General features: G+C 37.8%; 2 protein-coding genes and 1 long non-coding RNA gene across 3 annotated transcripts; 1 reads left to right on the top strand and 2 right to left on the bottom strand.

Moving 5' to 3' along the window:
- Positions 1–1,733: 1,733 nt before the first annotated feature.
- On the bottom strand, positions 1,734–3,070 carry LOC125591122. Its single transcript, XR_007327111.1, has 2 exons — positions 2,829–3,070; positions 1,734–2,707 (listed from the first exon to the last, which is right to left on the bottom strand). It is a non-coding gene; the product is annotated as an uncharacterized LOC125591122 (long non-coding RNA).
- LOC106411820 lies at positions 2,038–3,432 on the top strand. Its single transcript, XM_013852654.3, has 3 exons — positions 2,038–2,719; positions 2,787–2,935; positions 3,010–3,432. The coding sequence occupies exons 1-3, from the start codon at positions 2,038–2,040 to the stop codon at positions 3,268–3,270; spliced, it is 1,092 nt and encodes a 363-aa protein (XP_013708108.1). The 3' UTR covers positions 3,271–3,432.
- Positions 3,433–3,636: 204 nt separating this feature from the next.
- LOC106414845 (TATA-binding protein-associated factor BTAF1) lies at positions 3,637–15,991 on the bottom strand. The gene is made up of 29 exons (XM_048764627.1): positions 15,786–15,991; positions 15,395–15,559; positions 15,168–15,262; positions 14,059–14,276; positions 13,898–13,952; positions 13,418–13,499; positions 12,813–13,147; positions 12,408–12,507; positions 11,718–12,315; positions 11,427–11,559; positions 11,241–11,309; positions 10,800–11,011; positions 10,484–10,724; positions 10,088–10,261; positions 9,142–9,567; positions 8,626–9,075; positions 8,384–8,503; positions 7,852–8,316; positions 7,124–7,662; positions 6,249–6,741; positions 6,100–6,168; positions 5,907–6,011; positions 5,559–5,789; positions 5,182–5,445; positions 5,055–5,104; positions 4,751–4,860; positions 4,571–4,653; positions 4,221–4,433; positions 3,637–4,132 (listed from the first exon to the last, which is right to left on the bottom strand). The coding sequence occupies exons 2-29, from the start codon at positions 15,447–15,449 to the stop codon at positions 3,971–3,973; spliced, it is 6,147 nt and encodes a 2,048-aa protein (XP_048620584.1). The 5' UTR covers positions 15,450–15,559; positions 15,786–15,991; the 3' UTR covers positions 3,637–3,970.
- Positions 15,992–20,200: the final 4,209 nt, after the last annotated feature.

The following is a 20,200-nucleotide window of genomic DNA, read 5'->3' as shown; positions in this document are numbered from 1 at the left end:
TAAATTCTTCAGGAGTAAATTCTCCAATAAAAAGACCGTACATAGAGGCAAAAATTAGAATCACACATAAAACCAAAAATATGTGAATCATCTTTCTTGAAATGAAAAACCGGAATGGAGCGATTTGAAAATATTTGAGAGAAGATGAAATTTTTTGGATGAAGTAAATGGGTGAAGAATGAGCATATTTATAGATGATAACACTGTTCATCACCGTTTGAGAAAGGTAAAAATTTTGAATTTTTTTCTTTGTGACCGTTGGGATTAAATCGTATGAACCAAAAATCAATCTGAAAATATTGTAATAATGAGTCAACCAAATTCTGTAAATTTCATAATATTTTATATAGGTGACCAAACATTTATATAATAACCATGATATAATAAACAATTAAATATCAATCACATTATGGTAATAGAAAAATTATAACATTAAATAAATTATGCGGCAGCACAGCCAAACCAGTAATTATAGTGTATTTAACAATCAAGGTTTTTTAACGAGGCGACATACCGCCGCATTAATATAGGTAAATGATAATAAATTAAAACAATTACTACAAAATAATAAATAGCAATATAGGCGGTCTACCGGCCATTATAGTAGGGTATATATGATACATATAAATTTTACCGAATCGCAGAGTGATCCTGCTGATAACGTGTTATAAAATAACTTATAATTTTATAGTATCTAGAAATTTAAATAAGAGCAAAATTTTATATACGCAGAAAGAAAATAACACTGATATATGATAAATATACGATAGAAAGAGTTTATTATAAGATGAGATGTTAAAGTGATCCAAATCGATCGTTATATAGAAATAAAAAGTAAAAGTTACTATGCATGTACAGTGTTGGTAGGCTCCACATGATTTACGTTCACGTAACTTTTGTCAAATTTGATGGGTTTAATGTTGACGTTATATTCCCTGACGTTTGTAACATGGTTCTCCATTTCTCTATCGAAACCTTTTTTTTTTGTTGCTAAAATCTCTATCGAAACCTTAGCTAGTTGGCTAACCACTGATAGTGAGTTTAGCAGCATTCTAAGGATAACCACTGAAACTTATAGCTATCATTAGTCTTAAATATTTAAGAAAATGTTTAATAAAATAGAGCTTGTCCAGAAGAGGTTGATTTGAATATTGAATTATAATGCTGCACCCAAGAAATTAGATTTTTTTTCCCTACAAATACCATCTATTAAGTTATATTAGATTGGTTGCAGTGGATTTCGGATGGAAACACTTACCCACAGATCATAATTTACATGAGAAAATAGATTTTCACGTGTACGGATTCATTTGGCAAAAAAATTCGCACGGACATTTTGGAATCTATGAATAAAATCTACAGAAATAACGTTAAATTGATCCCGAATATTTTGGAAATACTGTAATTCTGATCTAAAGGCAGGCCAGTCCAGAGCTCTACCATCTTGACAAGATCCGTACAATCTGTTTCAAATTTCACTGATGATATACTTTGGTCCTTTAGACATGACATAGCCCATAACAACTCATCTAGCTCACATTTATGTATAGAGATCCTACAAAATTGATTAACTAGATATTATATGCCACTTTTGAACTAATTACGAAGATCTCTGTTTAATCCACTATAAATGGCAAAATTAGTTGCCATATTCACTAGTAAATAAGACAAAATTAGTTGGGTCTAGTGACGACGACTATTATTACTTTGTGATCCCGCAGAGTCCCAGAGAGTCGATCGAAATCTCGATTTTCAATTTTGTTTTTGTATATGAAACAAAAGGTCATTTAAAATATTAAATATTGGGAAACACTATGATCGGGGAGAGGAATAAAATTCATGTATCCTAAGCTTTTGGTGTGTGTGTGATAATGGCGTAACACCTTTTTTCTTCTCAACAACAACAATCTCTTCTCATTCTCATTCTCATCTATCTTTCTCTCACTCCAATTGCTTGCAGCTCACTCCTTCTAGTCATCACCTCTCTCCCTTAGATTCTATATTTCTCCCACACGTTTTCCAATTCCGTCTCCAAAAATGGGAAACTGCTTCTCGACTTCCTCTGTATCCACCGCTGAGATCTCTCCGCTTGACCTCGCCGTCAAACCTCCCCTCGCCGTCGTATCCTCTCCCGCCGCCGCCGCACAAACTCACCTTCCAGCTCCTCGACTCCCAATCCCTCCGCCTTCAGCTAAGGAAACGACGGCTACGGCGACGGCGACCTCCACCGTCACAGTGAAACTATACGGACCGTCGAACAGTCTGGCGACTTCATACCTCCGCTTCGCACTCCTCCACAAGAAAGTAAACCTCCGCTTCGTCCCCTCCGAAGACCAGAAGCCGACGATCCAAATCGGATCGGAGAAAACGTCGGGATCTCAGGAGGCTCTCCTCCGCTACATCGAGGAAAAGTTCCCGGAGCCGAGGCTGATGATATGGAAGTTCAACCTCGAAGGCTTCGACGAGGCGACGCCGCCGATAGTGAAGGCGATCTGGCTTCACCACAGGAGCATGACGTGGCACGTGGAGAGGATGCTGAGGTGGTCGGAGGATCTGGCGGCACGTGGAGGGAGGAGAGCCGCTGATCCGTCCGTGGGGACGCCGAAGATGGAGATTAGGAAGTTCGCGAAGAGCTACACGCAGCTGCAGGAGCTGATGCTTGAGCACGCTCAGATGGAGGAGAGGATCCTCTTCCCCGTTCTTGAATCTGTTGATCGAGGTAAAAGAGGTTTTCTTTGATTCACATATGAATAGGTTTCGTGTATTTAAGTTTCGAGTTCTTGCAGGGATGTGTAAGAGTGCAAGCGCAGAACATGGGAGAGAGTTACCGTTGATGAATGGAATCAAGGAGTACATCAAATCGATTGCTGTAATGGATTCTGGGATATGTTCTGAGGAGCTCTTTAGTCTTGCTTCTCGTTTCAAATCATTACAGGTAAAAGAACAACAAATCTTCAGTTTTATGTGTGTTCTTGTAATGAAACTTACCAGTTGTTGGTGTTTGAACAGATGATGTGTAAAGCACATTTTGAAGAGGAAGAGAAAGAGTTGCTACCGATGGTGGAAGCTGCAGAGATGGGGAAAGAGAAGCAGAAGAAGCTCATGAATCAAGGGTTGGAAGTTATGAGAGGGACTCATACTAATGTCTTTGATTTCCTCCTTCAAGGTCTCACCCCTCAAGAAGCTATGCAGTATCTTGACTTGCTCATCAACTTTGGTGATCCAGATCTTATCTCTTCTTTCATGTGCCAACGAGACATTGTTGATTGATTTTGTCTTTTGTGAAAAAACTCTTGTCGTGTTTGGTGAAGTGTATTTGGTGTAAATAGAGTTCAGATTGTCGATGCTGGTTTGTTTACTCATTTTCTTAGGTGTAAAACAAATATGTTATGTAACTCGTAAGACTGCACATTCTAGTTTTCAACATTGTCATTCTGTTTTTCCTTTTGGTTCCGAATATAAATTGCTAAAAACTAAAACTTATTAATTCAAGAAAACTATGAGATTTGTCAGTTACTCAAGAATAATGCTTTTATCTTCTTTCCATTTTGAACACAGTAATGCTTTTTTTTTTTTATACCCGTCTTATTATTGCCTCTAGACTTGAACACCGACAAAACAAGGAAACAGAAAAAGTAGAACAAAACATAAACTTAACTATAAAAAGCTGAAACAGCAGACGAAAAAGCTAAGTTAAAAAAGTGTTTTTACACGATTCAGAATCACTACAAAAGCTACTTTGGCGGCCAAAAACATTAGACCGGTCCTCCTACCTCCAATCTCTGTTTCTCCATTTTAGAAGTTAAAACTAATCTCTTTCTTTATGAATCCAAAGATTACTGACAACAAATCCAATGGAGAAGAAGGAAATGAGAGTGGAGAGGTAAGCTTTTTTATCTGTTTGGAACGTCAAAAAAAAATGAACCGAGCTGAAAATATGTACACATACATTCCTGGTTTTTGTTGGCTATTACCCGTTTAGCTTAGCTAAGAATTGGTTAAGATTGTACTCTTCCGTGTACTGTGATTGATCCCACAGTTCCTCCAAGTTACCCAGAATTGCTTTGATTCCTTTCCCAGTTCCAGCAGTCTGATCATTATCCTCTGCTCCCTTCTTCGAAGACGCACCACCCTATACAATAAATACCCTCATTATTGAAGGATACCAAATCTGCTTCTTCATCTAGATACTTGCAGTCAAAAGAAAGTATTATTATTACCTTTTTCGAAGTTTCAGCTGAAGCAAATAAGTCTAGCAACTGATCAGTGTTCATTGTCTTCATACTAGCATTCTCAGCATTGATCACCGTATTGGCAACCGACACTTTGAATCTTTGGAGACTCATCACTTTCTCTTCGAGTGTGCCACGCATTATGAGACGGTGTACATTTACAACTCTCTTCTGTCCCAATCTATGCGCTCTATCCATCGCCTGCCACATTCCTCTATAATTAGCAAACCCCACTATCCTAATAATAATAATCCACTCAAGTAGAAATTAGAAGAGATGTGAAGCTCTGCCTCCTTTGTTACAAGCACAAATCCAAAGATAATTGAAAATCATTCTACCTGATGATCACGCATAGGATTCCAATCATGCTCCATAAACACAATCGTGTCAGCAGAGGTCAGGTTCAATCCAAGTCCACCAACTGAATGAGTAGAAGTAAATTGTTTTCAGTTATAAATTGGTCACAACATCTACTCTACATTGTAGAAGAACTACATTGCTAAGTGGGAAAAGCATACCATGTGTTGTCAGAAGTAGAACATCAATTGTGGGATCTGAATTAAAAGCCTTCACAATCTCAAACCTTTTCTCGGGTACAACCGAACCATCCAGTCGCATATATGTGACGCTGCTTTCAAGAAAAAGGCATAAACAGATAAGCAACAAACTGAAGAAACCAGTTTTAAGGATAAGTAAATTAAGATAGGAACATGGGAATCACAACAAACAAGTGTGATATTACGAGTTCATATTAAACAAAACATAGTCCAATAAACTAGGTCGTTATATAATAGAAAGTGTAAATTCACAAGTTGAACTCGCCTTTTCATGTGGGCTTGAAACAAGTCTTTTTCAATAATGTCCAGTAAAGCCTGCATGAATTAACATGGTTAGATCTTGGACAATATTGTATGGAAGAAATTAGATGCAAGATTCCATATGCAATTACTTTGTGCTGTGCAAATATCAGAACTCTATGCTGGCCTACACTTAGAGTTCCATCTGAACTAGACGCTTCAGAACCTATACCACATTCTTCTAAAATTTCTTGAAGGGCAACAAGCTTTGGCGAGTGTTGAACTTTATGAAGCTCAGTGATAATGTCTGAACATCCATTTATCATTGCTGCTAAATCAGAAGCCACCGGCTCTGTAACCTTTTCGCCAAGAACAAGAAGCGGATGACTGCAGAGTTTAAGCAGGTACTGCAGCGCCTGGAAAAGTAAAACTCAAACATAAATCAGGTTTCACCATCTTGTATATATATGTTAGAGGTGGGAGTGATATAAATGTTATGTTGTCTTCAATGCAGGAAACAAAATTATACCTGGAAAACGTGTGTGGATGCTTTTGTTGGCGCGACTTCAACATTGCTTGAATCTGCTGATCCATCAACTTTTATGATAGTAGATATTTCTTGCTTAGCATGCGAACCAGAAAACTGCTCATAAAGCTTCAACTGGACAGGACTAAGGTCACAGTATCTGTCCTGTATGATTTTTTCTGGCAGGTCAGAGAGGACTTCCTCTTTCGTACGCCGCAATAAGAATGGCATAACCTACGTGATACAGAGATGTTATCAGCAATAATGCTACCATAAAGTTTTAAAACAAATGCAACAGAGGGAAAAAAACTTCAAAAGTCGCAATAGATGAACTCCAGAAACAGGTATTACTTGCTTATGGAGTGCTTCCATTGCCAGTACACCCGCTTCAGCATCCTTGGCAGAGCATTTAGGATCTCTAGCAGCTAGCAACGGTTTTCCATAAGATGCTTGAAACTGCCCAATAAAGAAAAAAAATGATCGTTTATGAAAACAGAGATTATGCCAAAGTGACGCAGGAAATTGGTCATCTGTAACAACATACCTGTCTCTCTGTTCCAAGAAATCCAGGCATTAAAAAGTCAAAAAGGGACCACAGCTCGATGATATTATTCTGAAAAAGGAAACACTTTCAGTCAGAAGATAAAAGCACATGTATTAAACCTTTTGGAAAGTCGAGCACTCCGATGTAACCTGTATTGGCGTTCCACTGAGGATAAGTCGGTGTTGGGCTTTCAACTGTTTCACTGCTGAAGTAATTTTAGATTTCGCATTCTTAATAATGTGGCCCTCATCCAGAATACAATAGTTCCATGAGAACTGTGTCAGATAATCAGCATCCTTGCGGACCACATCATAAGATGTGATAATGACATTGTGGTTCTTGAACAGCTCACGGAGAGAAACGCGGTCTTGGGCAGAGCCAACATACTGCAACACGCTTAGCAGAGAAAGGTCGATATACTTCTCAATTTCAAACGCCCAGTGGCCAACTAGTGTTGAAGGGCAAACAATTATAGATGGAAAAACATCTGGTTCATCTGTTACGCCACGACGCTCTGCTGCATCAGATGCCACAATTGCAGATGCTTGAAGCGTCTTACCAAGCCCCATATCGTCGCAGAGAATTCCATGGAGCTTAAAACGTTTCAAGAATCCTAACCAATTGATTCCTTCCTGTTGATACCTGAAATCAGAAAACTGATAAATATTCTAGAATAAACATTTCAAAAGCAATACAGATCTCTTTCAATTCAGATCAACAATTTAGAAAATTGACACACGTTAATGAATACGTATAATCCTATCAATCAAGGACCGGGCAGAGCACGAGAATGTTTTTTTCCTGAGATTGACTCTGGTTAACCCAACAATAGGTGTAAGGTCCTAACATTGCTAACAAACCACCCTCAATGTTGTTGTATAGATTCAACTGAGAATACCAATGAAAATAGGCAAGGAACGACAGTGAAACGACAAAATCATAAAAAAGTACATATAACTTGAATGACACAAAGAAAGGCACAACAGAGAAACAGCTTTCATTTAATCTGGATTACGAAAATTACCTTCTCAGTGTAACTTTTAATTCAGTGCAAAGCTTGTAATCATCTATATGGGAGTTGTCAAGTAGCTGCTCCAAAAATTTGGCGTCCTCTGCGTTGCTGGATAGATCTTGGCTCAACCCTACAGGAGGGGGAACCCCACGTGCTAACGGAAGCATAGGTACAAGGGCAGCAAAGCTACGTGTCACGCTCTGCCTGACAGAACTGTCAACATCACTCATGCATCTCAGGAGGGGAACAACCAATAAAGGAGAATACGGAACCAGTTCTACACCCAGCCCTTGAACAAGCAAACCAATAAGCATTCCTGCGCCTTGTCTAGCATTTACGCATGTCAAATCTCCCAACATCGGAATAGCATTTTCCACTACTGCTGCCATGACATTTGTTGTCATTGATTTAGCCATTGTCATAACACATCTAGAAGCAGCCAATCTAACAGCCACATGGGAATGGCGAACGCATTTGAAAATGCAAGGCAAGAGACTAAGTAACCTAGGTTTCAGAGTTTCTTCCATCACTGGTGCTACGGAACGTACAACCTGAAAAACAGATTAAATAAAAAACATCAAGCTACGGCTCTGCATATTCACTAACAAGCTTCATTGTTTTATCTAAAGGAGGTATGATGGCCAATCCTAAAACTAACCGTTCAAATAACTCAAGCAAAACATCCCTACTGGCGCAAGAAATTGAAAAAACATATCTATGCAAAACTTCACTGGGTTTACCTGAATGTTGTTTATCAAGACCTGTGGATCAGAGACAGATTCTATTTTAAGGTCAAAGTTCTGTTGATCTTCAGGAGTTACAGGAATAAGAACCTCAGTGAGGCACTCCCACAATTTAGGGAGCTTGTCAAACAAGGAACCACCAAATTTCACGCTTAAATGCTTCAATGCAAGTTCAGCTCCTCTCCTGGTGATAAAACCCTCAACCTTAGACCTGTCTTCGCCACCAGCCAACACTGCTTTTGACTTCTGTTTTCCTGCGTTACTTCGCGAGGACAGGAAGTCCAGATCATCAACAATATCTATAGACCTAATGATACTAGCTTGAGGTGTTTCGCTAGGATCCATGCACGTCAAGCTACAAATATTCTTGATTAACTTGTCATTCGGGCTAGGCTTCCGATCTACGCAGTACGCAATAAGTTCTGCAAGAGCCTCAGCAGCTTTCTGTTGTAGTATTTGTTCCTGAAAACAAAAGAGTCAGTGGTCAGTTCAGCGGACATGAAAACAAACATTTAATTTCAATTGTTACCTGCTCTCTTTTAATTGAAGCCATCAGCGGCAAGATTATTGGATTAAGTCTAGAGGGAAATTCTGACATCCAAACAACCGCAGCAGCGATCAGAGAGGTGACTGTGATATGTAAATTATTCTGCAATCCAGAAGAAGGATTAAAAAGGTTCAACCTCAAAAACGAAAATGCTGATATACATGCCCTGTGAAGCAGACCAAAGATATAAGAAACACATGAAAATCAAAGCATATTCCAGGTACCTGGACACATTTTAAATAGCCAGCAGTACTTAGTAGCTGTTGCCTAGATGACTCCACATCTTCAAAAACTTGCTTTTCTAAGGATTCCTTTTCAGCACTGTCTTTATTCCACAATGCTAATGTTGACGCAAATTCAATTGTCTCATCAGCACTCAAGCTATCCGCATTGAGTTTAGTCGTCGATAATAACTTATCAAAACAATGGTAGGTTTCGACTGTATGCAACAACTGAGAAGCTTCGTTCCTCATTTTAGTGTATGTTCTTGAGAGCTCAGCATAAGGAAGAAGTATATCTTTAGTGGGGAATGCAGGGTCTGAGCAAGCTAACAAATCTAGCATCCATTTTTTAAGAGGAGTAGGAAAACCAGGCAAACTTCCACTTCCATCAGAAGGGGAAGGGACCTTGCATTTAATTTCTCTGAACCAAGAGATAAGCACAACCGACGCAACCTGCAAAGCCAGAGGTTTAGTTCAAAACATGCAGCATGCGTTTAATGAGGGAGCGAGAGAGCATACCTGGCGCTGTACACCGGACAAGGAAGTAAGAGTACTACTCAGTGGATCTACCACAAACTGCATTGAACGATCGCTCAATCGGGATGCAAGAATACCTAACGCAGATGCTGTAACTACCCGGGTGCGAGTCACTGACATCTCCATATCAGAGCCAACGATAATTTTAGTGGACCTGGCAGAAGCATCTTCATTTTTTCCAAGGGAAGCAAAACTCCTTGCATAATCAAATCCCAGAGTGCTGGAAGCTTCATTCTCAAGTTGGACAGCTTTCATCTTAGCAGCAGCTTTGAAATGACTCATACGAGGGGGAGCTACTGGCCAAAACATTTTTGTAGCATCCAATGTTGAGCCATAAGGAGTAGCTGCAAGTTCTATCCACGAAGCCATGTATGATTTTGCAGCTTCTTCCAAATCTTCCACTGGGCACTGAACAAGAAGAGAAATAAGAGATTAGGGCCAAATACGAAAAATAACGCTGTCGTAAAAGTTACAAAATTACGTGTTTTCAGGTAACTATACTACATGACCCAAATTCGTTAGCAATCAGCAACAGATTTCGCGCATCCGACATGTATAACTTTCTTCGAAATAGAGGAACGGGGTGGGTTTCACTCCAATTCCTTACCACCTCTATTTTTATAGTTGCTCTATTTTATAGAAAAACTATAGATGTGGGTTGGAGACGGTCTAAGTACTTCCGTTATGGGTAAACTTTAAAAAGCAGAAAGACATCCAGCTGCTAAAAGGGTTCAGATGCAAACTATCCTGTGATTTAATGTCAAATAATTTACGTATGCAATACCACACATACACCAAGCAAATGGGAAACCTACTCTATGAATTAAAGTTCAACGTAAACCATGAACGAAAATCGATATTTCAAAGGGTGTAGAAAACATTTAAAAAGGGTGTGCTGAAAGAAAAGCAACATTCTGCTACTAGATACCTGAACTAAAAGCCTCCACACTCTTTCCGAACACTCCAGAATCTCCTCGGTTGATTCAAGCAAAAGATTCTGAAAGACGATTCTTAGGGTATCCCCTAAAATAGAAGATGGCCAGAAAGAACTTTTGGACTGCTCAGAAATGTTCTTTCTGCATCCAGCTTCAAGTAGTCGCTCCTGTCAGAGAAAATTAAATTTAGGAACGAGTGGTAAGCATATGAAAGGAACATATAGGAGAATTGTACTCTGAAGTAATCAAAAAGGGATTTTACATCTTTTATATATAATAAACCAGAGAAACTCAAGGCACAAGATACATGTAAATTATGCAAGTGGAGACAAACATAGACAGTAAGTATCGAGAGAGATTTGACTGTAAAACAAACAGTAGAAACCCACCAGAGTTCGAATAGCAGAAAATCGAACTGAAGTGATGTCGTGTCTCGTAAATGGCCACAGCCTAGGGGCTAAACCAGATAACGCATAAGGGCTTTCCCTAACATCTCTTCTTTCTCTAACACTCTCGACGTGAGCCATTTCATTGAGATCAACTTTTTGTCCTTCTCCCACTGATAATTCTTCATGCATCACCACTGTCATATCATCTTGAGAATAGATCTCTGCCAGGAGGTTCATAACACTGCAAGAAATATTATACTGGTTCAACATTGATCTTGTGCAGAAAGGAGAGAATGTAATTTTATCACTAGCGTACCTGCTAGTGGATGGACTTAAGTCATCCAACTCAAGCAAGATATCCCACAGTAACATGACAATGGAAAGTAACGTCTGTCCTCTCAAAGAAACAATAGCGGCTGCTGCCGGTATAAGAGCATCCGCGGCAACCGCTCGAACATCGTCATCAGAATCCTCCAGCCCTGCTTTACACGCCGGAAGAATATGGCCAAGTAAATCTTGGAGCATTTCCTGCATAACATAATAATCAGGGGTGAAAAAGAAAGAAAAGTCAATACTGAACATGCTCAAGAAATCAAGTGCGCTACACCTTAGACACTAATAAAATACTACCCATATCATGATATAAAAACAAGTGTCCTACGTACATGGAAACGGCAAACAAGACTCCAAACATGTTTTTTTCAGTTTTATAATGTGTTAACTTCTTAAAAGTAGCTCTCACGTACGGGAGATTTACCTGTCGTACAGCAACCAAGTACTTGATGCCCAAAAGACTTCCATGACGAATTTCCCATTCAGGCCGGCGCTAAACAGATATATATATATATATAGGATAAAATTACCAGTCAGTTTTATAATGTATAGAGACCGCAACAAGTTTCTTAGTTTAAATGACTTTAAAAAGAAGAGATTAAACATTTACCTGCATCTGAAGCAAGATATTTAATGTCTCATAAATCAACGAGGGACTCATGTATTTGAAAGTAGCACCAAGTGCTTGGGCACAAGCTTCCCGCACAGGAGCAACAACCTGATCAGAAATATAATCCCCAAAACTGCAATAGAGGGAAAGATAACGACCAACTTAGAAATGCCCAACCAAATCTCAGCTAGAATGGGAAGGTTAATAAACAACCGTGCTACCCAAGATGCTATGAAACAAAAACAACTAATACTGGAAAAGAAAATCCATGATTGAGTACCAAAGTCTTACCGGTCAAGTGAAAGCACACATAAGAAACGAATGGTGCAATCCTGGAGAAATTCAAAATTTTTGATCCAAGAATGCCTAGCTTGTTTAACCAAATCCAACACTTCAATATTTTCTTCCTGATTCTTGTTAGGTAGGAGGGGTTTCTCAACAAAACTCTTATCTTCAACGTGATTGCTAACCTCTGCAACATGATTTCTATCAGACTGACATGATGAGCCATCGATAGAAGATTCAGGTTCCTCCTTGGTAGAAATAAAGTTAACTTGACCATTGACCTTCACTGGTGGCAGTAAAGACTCAACTTCTTCATCTTTAACACTATTTTCATAGTCACTCACCATAGGTTCCAAAACCGTGTTACCAACAAATGATTTTGATGGATCCTCAATCTTAGGTCTTTTGCGAAGTGGCTCCAGCTCATTTACTGAAAATTGCATATTCAAGTCGATTTCTTTCTCTCGTGTTACTTTAGTCAAATCTTCGTTCAAATCAAAACCATTATCCGAGCTAAACTCTGCTGTTGACACTCCCGCAGAACCACCATGAAGCATTAATATTTCTCTCAGAGCCATTACACTGCCATGACGGATCTCCCATGCTGACCATATTATCAGATAATAAGTCATCTGTACTCGAATTCTGAGTGAGAAACAAAGTATAATGCATACAACACTAGTACATGAACCTTACCAGGGTCAAACATGTCAAGAATAAGTTGCTCAACAAAGCTGTGGAACGGCCATCTTCCATCCGCATCAGGCTCCATATCATCTTCGTTACCAATGTTTGCCTGAGAATTTCGAGTAGCATATGCATAAGAAACAAGAAAGTAGGAAATATGGCTAAAATCAAGAAAAATTCCTCACGCAGCTTGACGTTTATTGCTGGACAGAGTATGATAACTGCGATTCTATTTTAAAGAATATGTGGGCTATACATTTGTTAGAGATTACACACTAAAGAGAATTGAATCTAGGTTAGCATATCAATGAACTCCTGAGTCTTGAAATTGGTTGTATGCTCCATACTAACGTTCTACAACTCAAATTCTACAAGTTGGTTATCCGTCATTACAAGTATGCTGTATCCAAATACCTTGTTAGAGTCCATTGAGTCAGACAACGTTCTTTTTGAGGTTGAGGCATGAGATGATGACATCTCAACATCTGCTCCTTCGCAGTTACCTTTGGCTTGATCTTTTGAGCTTATTTTTGCTTTACGTTTTAGTAGATTTAATTCCCTTGCGCTTGGCCTCCTGTGAGCGACACGAGGAACCATTCTTGAAACAAATTGTTGAATGTGATGTGGAGAATAGTTTGCGTATAATCTGTTTCCAACTCCATTCGCGTGAACATTGGACTTCTGCTCAATCAGATCCTCATCTCCAATCATTTCATTGACATCCATAAACTGCTCGCACATGTCCAAACCTGTTTCATTTATTGTCAGAAGTCTATCAGATGCATCAATCAAGTAAAACAAAAGATATTTGGTGTTTACAGAGTCAGCTTTACAAAGAATGAGAAGAACTAATAGTAGTGATATAATAAACTTAAAAGAACCGGTTACGCTGGTTTTCAAAAAATACGCACATATATATTAGCCTCGTATATAATAATTCATTGGATCGGATCATTCATAACACTTTCCCCGTGATTATTAATCAACAGAAAAGAAGACGAGCACAAGGAACCACTGACCTAGACGTCGCCGGAGATTCTTTTTCTGACGAGCCATTCGGTCCCTTGGATTTTTGGAATTGTCATTCAAAATGTCGTACTCCTGCAACAAAAAGAGTTTCTCTGTAAACAGCCAACAATTTGAGTATATCTGAATTAATGTTTGTTTGTACCAAAAAACTGCGACATATTTATGAGGAATAAAGGGAGCAAATAAATGAGGGCAAGCTATCATGTCGCATCAAGTAATTGCGTTGAAAAAGCACTTAGTTTCCTTAAGCTACAAACAGAGTGCAGCTGACAAAGAATATTTTGGTGAAAAACTTATAAATTCAATCATGCTAAGGATGTGATCAAAAGCTAGCATAATGTAATTTCCACAAAGATCTTTTCCTAGGCCTAAAGACAAGACATCGGTGAAGCAATTGCACCAAAGATAAATCAGCTGCACTGATACAGACTGGCCTAGACAGATAAAACAATAGTAAATTATAAAATTACCTGTCCACCAGATGCCAACAAAGCGCCAAACTCTAAAACCTTATTCATCTCGAAGCTGTTAGCAGGTGCCAAAAGTTAGAGACATCAAAAGACACCAGGCGACCATAACATGACGAAGACATCAAAAGACAATTGAATTGGGGAACAAATCTATTTACAACCTTCTGAAGGGAGCATTTTCTAGAAGTTTGGACTGTAGATTGCCTGAAGCCACCACTTCATCTACATTACCAGATAACCCGGCTTCGCCCAACTTTGTTGCTAAAGAATTTAAGAGTTCACTCAATGAAGTATGCTTCACATTCAGGACAATGGCACCAATAGCATGAGCAGCAGCAACCCTCGTATCCCACTTTCTACTACGGAGGTAATGCAAAACCTAATTCCGAAAGAAAAAAACAGAGTTAGGCCAGGGGAACAAATAAGAAAATCTAATGTAACGAACAACTTAGCAGTTAAGAAATGTGTAAAACTAAACTATAATGCTACGGCAGAATACTATAAGATATATGATACCGAAAAGGCAAACGGCACAAGGTCTCGAGAAAACAAAATCTAGCCTGACTAGAAAATTCTTTAATGCATAAGACCGGATGTCCAGACAAAGCTTGAGCTTCAACCTAAGAATAGAAACTCTAGAAATATGAGTTGATTCCTGAAACTAATTGATAGGTGGTCGTCCTACTTAAGATTCCATTCTGAAGGCTCATTGGATTCTTTATCTAATGCGTCGACGTTCTTTAGGAGTAATATGGGTTGACAAAATATATGCTGAGTATGTTCAAACAATGCTGACAACAGCCTATTAACGATGTATTGTAATTAGGAGTCAAACATCTGGAGACGCTCTTAGGAACCATAGTTGTGTCATTAGCAGTACAACTTTCTCAAGCCGTGGAGGGACTTCTGGCCCAACACCCATCGTACACGGGATGACACCTTGTCACCTTCTAACCCAACACCGAATTCATCACTCAACAAATCTGAATCAACAAGTCTACTCTGTATACCCACCGATACTGAGGACATCGGGCAAAACAGTAGTAGGCCTAGACCAAGATTAATACTTCCAGAGAGAAGGTCATAAAAAACAAAATATAACTTCCACTGCCATTGTCCCTGGTATCTCCGTTATTTTCCCATCGATATAACAACTAATTAAAGCCCTATATCTCTGTAATTAGATATCCTAAACCATACAAAACGTAACCCCAGAACGAAATCTTTTATTCCTAGAACCCCTATTAACTGGAGAAAGTCAGGAGTATACCTTTCTCAAAAGAGAGCACAAGTCCTGAGGATGAGACTTTGCAATATCTCCGATCTGCCTGGCTGCAGTTAACCGAGTAGTTTGTGTTGAACCAGCTAAGAAGAAAATATCATTAAGGAGAACATGTACAGTCTTCGAAGATCATGATACGAGAAAAAGACATAATTAAAACGAAGAAGCGCAAAAAAAAAAAAAAAAGGCAGAGTCATTGTTAAAATCAAGGATACTGTCCAACAATGTAAGGAGACGACTGAGTCGCGAAGATTGTTGTTGCTGAGCCATGATGGCCACAGTGAAGACGTCGACGACGATGATGACGAGAACAAGTGTGCACCTCTCTTTGGCTTCACTTCCACATCCAAGCTCATCCAATCACTTTGCGATAACTATCCCTACAACACACACACACAATACAGATAAATCAATCGCACGAAATCGCGAAAACGAAAATCGAATCAGCAAGTCAGAAATAGAATATCGACAAAGCTTTTTATAGTAATTCGATTTGTTCGGGATCGGCGTTTCTCGTATTCATCCTCGTGATTTTCTAGGGAAAATTCGAGAGATGAGGGAATAAAAATTCAAACAGGAAGGAAAGTAAATTAGGGTTTAGGTTACCAGGTTAGGCTGCGAGGTGAGGTTGCGAAGAGAAGAGGATGCTTATGCTGCTGATATATAATGCTGCTTGGTTCCTTCTTCTTCCTCCTCCCCCTTTAGTTTTAGCCTCCCGAACAAAAAAAAATTGCAAGAAAAAAAAAAATACATTAAAATTAATAATTAAAATAAAATAACAACAAATGGGGAAAGCCCGTTATTTTTTCTTTCGTTGGGAATAAAACCGTTCTTCTCGTAACTATGACCAAAATTGATGAATTAAAAATTTATAAAAATTTATGAATATTAGAAAATTTATGAATATTAGAAAATTGAAAAATTAGATTTTTTTTCTTTTTTTCTAAGAACAAAATTAGATCTGTCTACAAACCAGAAATATCAATAGACAATAATGGACTTCTTCGTCAAACAAACCAATTTTGATTTATATGTTCTCTTTGCCATTAAATATTTGAAGCTAGTGAGCGTATTCATTACAATGTAGATATACATAAGTTGTTGTACATATCTTGATTTGTCTGTTTTAATTGGTCAAGCTTATATCTCAAATATCTATTATTATAATGATATGTTTCCTTCCTTCCTAGGGGGTCCACGTCATGCGCCATGTCAATAATTCGACTCATCTGGTCGTGACACGCGTCACAATAAATGAAACGCGACGTGTGAAGCTTTTTATTAGCATGTGGGTTTGGTTTCGATTTAATTGGGCTTTCATTTATTTCCTGATGGGTTTTTATTGGTATCTCCGTTTTCTCCACAAAACATGTCACCGAAACCCTAAGATTTGATTCTGTTCATCTTCCCGATTCAAAAGAAACACTGGAAACGCTTTGTGGTTATGTCCAAGCGAAGAGACGTCTTCAACATAGTCATCAGCCATTGTCGATCAATCCTTCAATGATTCCCCATTTACTGCCTTCGTCAGTATCTACCACTATAAAAAAGTATGTTCTACATCTTCAAATTCGTCAGATCTTTCTTATCATTCCAAGCTTTCTAAGAGATATATCCTCAAAAATGGCTAATTCTCCAGTCCTTCTCACCGATTTGAAGGCCGGCCATTGTACCTCCGCCGTTGAGGTCTGCTTGCTTCGGTTCTGGGAAGAAGCTAGGTATGGGAAGCGGCAAGCTAATGGAGGTTGACCTGCTCCTCCTCGACGCTAAGGTAGTTCCGTACTGCTTTGAAACCTAATATTCTGTTTAACGTAAGTCCATTTGTTCATGTCTTGATTATCAAAAATATTTCCCAGAAGCGTTTGGTTATCTTAAAATATTTGGGAGATGATTATTTGTTTTTTTTGGTTGATTATGATTTGTTCAATTTTTTTTTTATATTTGTTCTGATTGTTTTTCTTTCCGAAGCTTTTTTGCTTTGTTTTGTGTTAGTACTGGCGTTGTTCTATTTTCTGGTGATCTCAAGGGAAAACACCCCTCAGACTTTCAAGAAAGAGCACCCCAAAAACAAATTTGTTGCTGTTTGAGTGATTCTTCTCATCTTATAATTATTTTGTACCTTACTCTCTCAATCTGTACAGTTGTACTGCGGTTAAAGTTCTATGGATAATCAGGTTGGAAATGTAGCTGGAGACCAGTGGAAATCCATGTCATATGTTGTGTTTCTAATACGTATGTTTGACAATAATGAAAGGATGTAATTTCAAAGAGTGAAACCATGAGTTCCAAGTACGGTTCAGCCATATCTCTGGATATCTACTTTGATTTATCGTTTATATAGATAGATCATTCAAAACAAATCTTATTATGTTAAAGAATTTGTGCTGGATATTCTAATTTTTCAGATCTCTGTATGCAAAGGGATGCAATAAGACAACTGTATCACTGTATGGAGGCTTCTCTCTTTGAGTGGCATTCTGGGATCACATTTATCATATGGTTTTGATGTTTATGTATTTAATTGCTTATGTTATGTGTACACTTGGTCCTTTAAATATTTTTGTGCGTTCATAGGCTTAAGCTTCCACTTCAGTAGGAAATGCAACACAAATGTGGACTACAAATCTGAAGTTCCATAGAATAATATAGGATGCTTCAAAGGATCTTCTGGATGCTTTTTTTTTTCTCTTAACATGTTAACTAGGTATTTTATCAGTATGATGAATATTACTTCATCATCTTTTGAGGACTAAACGTATGATAATCAGTGTAAGAACAACCAAACAATGATAAATGGAAAGAAAAATGTGAGATGTGGTAGACGACACATTATACTAAAAAAAGGAAAATACACAGTAAAAATGCTTTAAGGAACCAAAAAAGACCATAGAATGAAGATATCGTAATTGTATTGCAAACCCAATATTAGGAGACTATACACAAAACCAAGCACAGCGCAAACATTAGGACGACCTCGCAAATCTTAAAAATAAGTACATGACTATCTATGACCCAACAAACTTAGTAAACACAACAATCAAACATCATAATAGGGCCACACCGAACAAAGAACTAATTAGGTCCATCGTTCTTCCGTCAAAGAAATAAAGAGTTTTACACTACTAAACTGTTATAAATAAAAATATAAGCACTTATATACCACACAAAAATGCACATATTAATGAAATAACATGTACTTACTCTTTTTTTTGTCAACAACATGTACTTACTTTGAAAGTCAAAATATAACAAATATTGAAAACCAAGTAACATAATAACATTTTTATGAATTTTATATTGTAAGAAAAGTAGGTTTTCTAAAAATAATAAAAAACATTTTTGTAAAAGCCGTAACAAAAATAATAAAGGTCAATAATATTTTCATCGAGAATTTTAGGTATATTTAGTTTTATATTTTAGTTCTAAATATATATGATATAAGGATTGATATAAGGATTTATATTTTAATTCTAAAGATATATGATATATATTATTTTTTTACTTTTTGGTTTTACATTTTAATTTTCGAAGATAATTAAATATGATTAATATAAAAACTATCTTTTCATACATAAGAAAAATAGAAGTCATCCATATAAATTAAGTATAAAAATTATCAAGCTAACTTCACAGATTTCTTAATATCTAACTCTATAAAACCACACGAGGCATTGACGGATGCTGCATATCCCAACTTCCTCCAGAACTATCAAGATACATAATACCTAAAAGAAAGGGCTGTCCTGACACCTACCAACAATACAATACAAGAGGTGAACGATTATCTCCTCTCCAGGGTCCCATCGCAGGCTAGGGAATATTTAAGTTCTGATACCATTGAGTTGGAAGCTCATCAGATGATGATTGGACCAACCACTACCCGCCTGAGTACCTAAATTCTCTAGAATTTTTGGGACTGCCCAACCACAGATTGTGCTTGAAAGTTGGAGCTCCAATGATGCTGTTGCGTAATCTTAACCAGGATAAAAGTTTATGCAGTGGTACGAGAATGGTGGTCACCCTCCTAGGAAACAGAATTGTTAAAGCTAAAATCATGGCTGGGACAGATATTGGGGAAGAAGTTTTGATCCCTAGGATCCAGCTCATTCCCACCACACCATCCATCCCTTCACTTTCCGTCGATGACAATTCCCGATCAGATTGTGCTACGCCATGACAATCAACAAGAGCCAAGACCAAAGCCTGAAACAAGTTGCTTTATATCTCCCTCATCCTGTTTTTACTCACGGACAGTTGTATGTTGCTATGTCTCGAGTAACAACCCCATCTGGTCTTAAAATATTAGACGAAACTTCCGACATAGACGGTGAAGATGGAGTTACTAATATCGTCTATAAGGAAATCTTCAAGGATGTTCGAACAACTAAGGTTATAACTACACTTTATATAATGCAACTATATCAAACTTATTACTTGAAATCTCTTATTACTTGCAGTGAAAGCAAGCGGCACCCGTACGACTTTGATGTTTCGTCAACAAACATCGTTCCCAAAACTACCATCACTATTATTTTGATACTCTGCACTCTCTTTTCAGTTTTTACATTTCATGCACACACAACTCTTATTTTATAGTTATACAAATCTCGGATTAATGGCAACATAGTTATTAAATTTTCTATGAAATTTACTAAAACCTGTAAAAACCTAACTAATATATAAACTTTAATATAACACAAACTATACCCATTTCAAAATTTGTTAAATTTTACATCTCGCCCGAAGGGCGGGCCGACCCTAGTATATATATATAGATGCGTTCAACATTCAGTTTTGAATCTAATAAAAAAATATAAATCATAATTCTAGAATAGCAATTTTAGTATGGTATCAAAAATATACAAAGTATTCAATTATAAGCGTTTTTCATTTTTTATCTTGCTTTTCTTCACTCGATTTTGATTCATGAGTTGATATTGCTTATGAGTCTTCAAAATTATTTTCCAAACTCCTCTAATATGAATCAACATTGTCATTCTCCATCCCCATTTCATCAATCA

Source organism: Brassica napus, chromosome C8, assembly GCF_020379485.1.
Source record: "Brassica napus cultivar Da-Ae chromosome C8, Da-Ae, whole genome shotgun sequence".
NCBI classification, from domain to species: domain Eukaryota; kingdom Viridiplantae; phylum Streptophyta; class Magnoliopsida; order Brassicales; family Brassicaceae; genus Brassica; species Brassica napus.
This window is presented reverse-complemented; position numbering and strand designations above follow the sequence as displayed.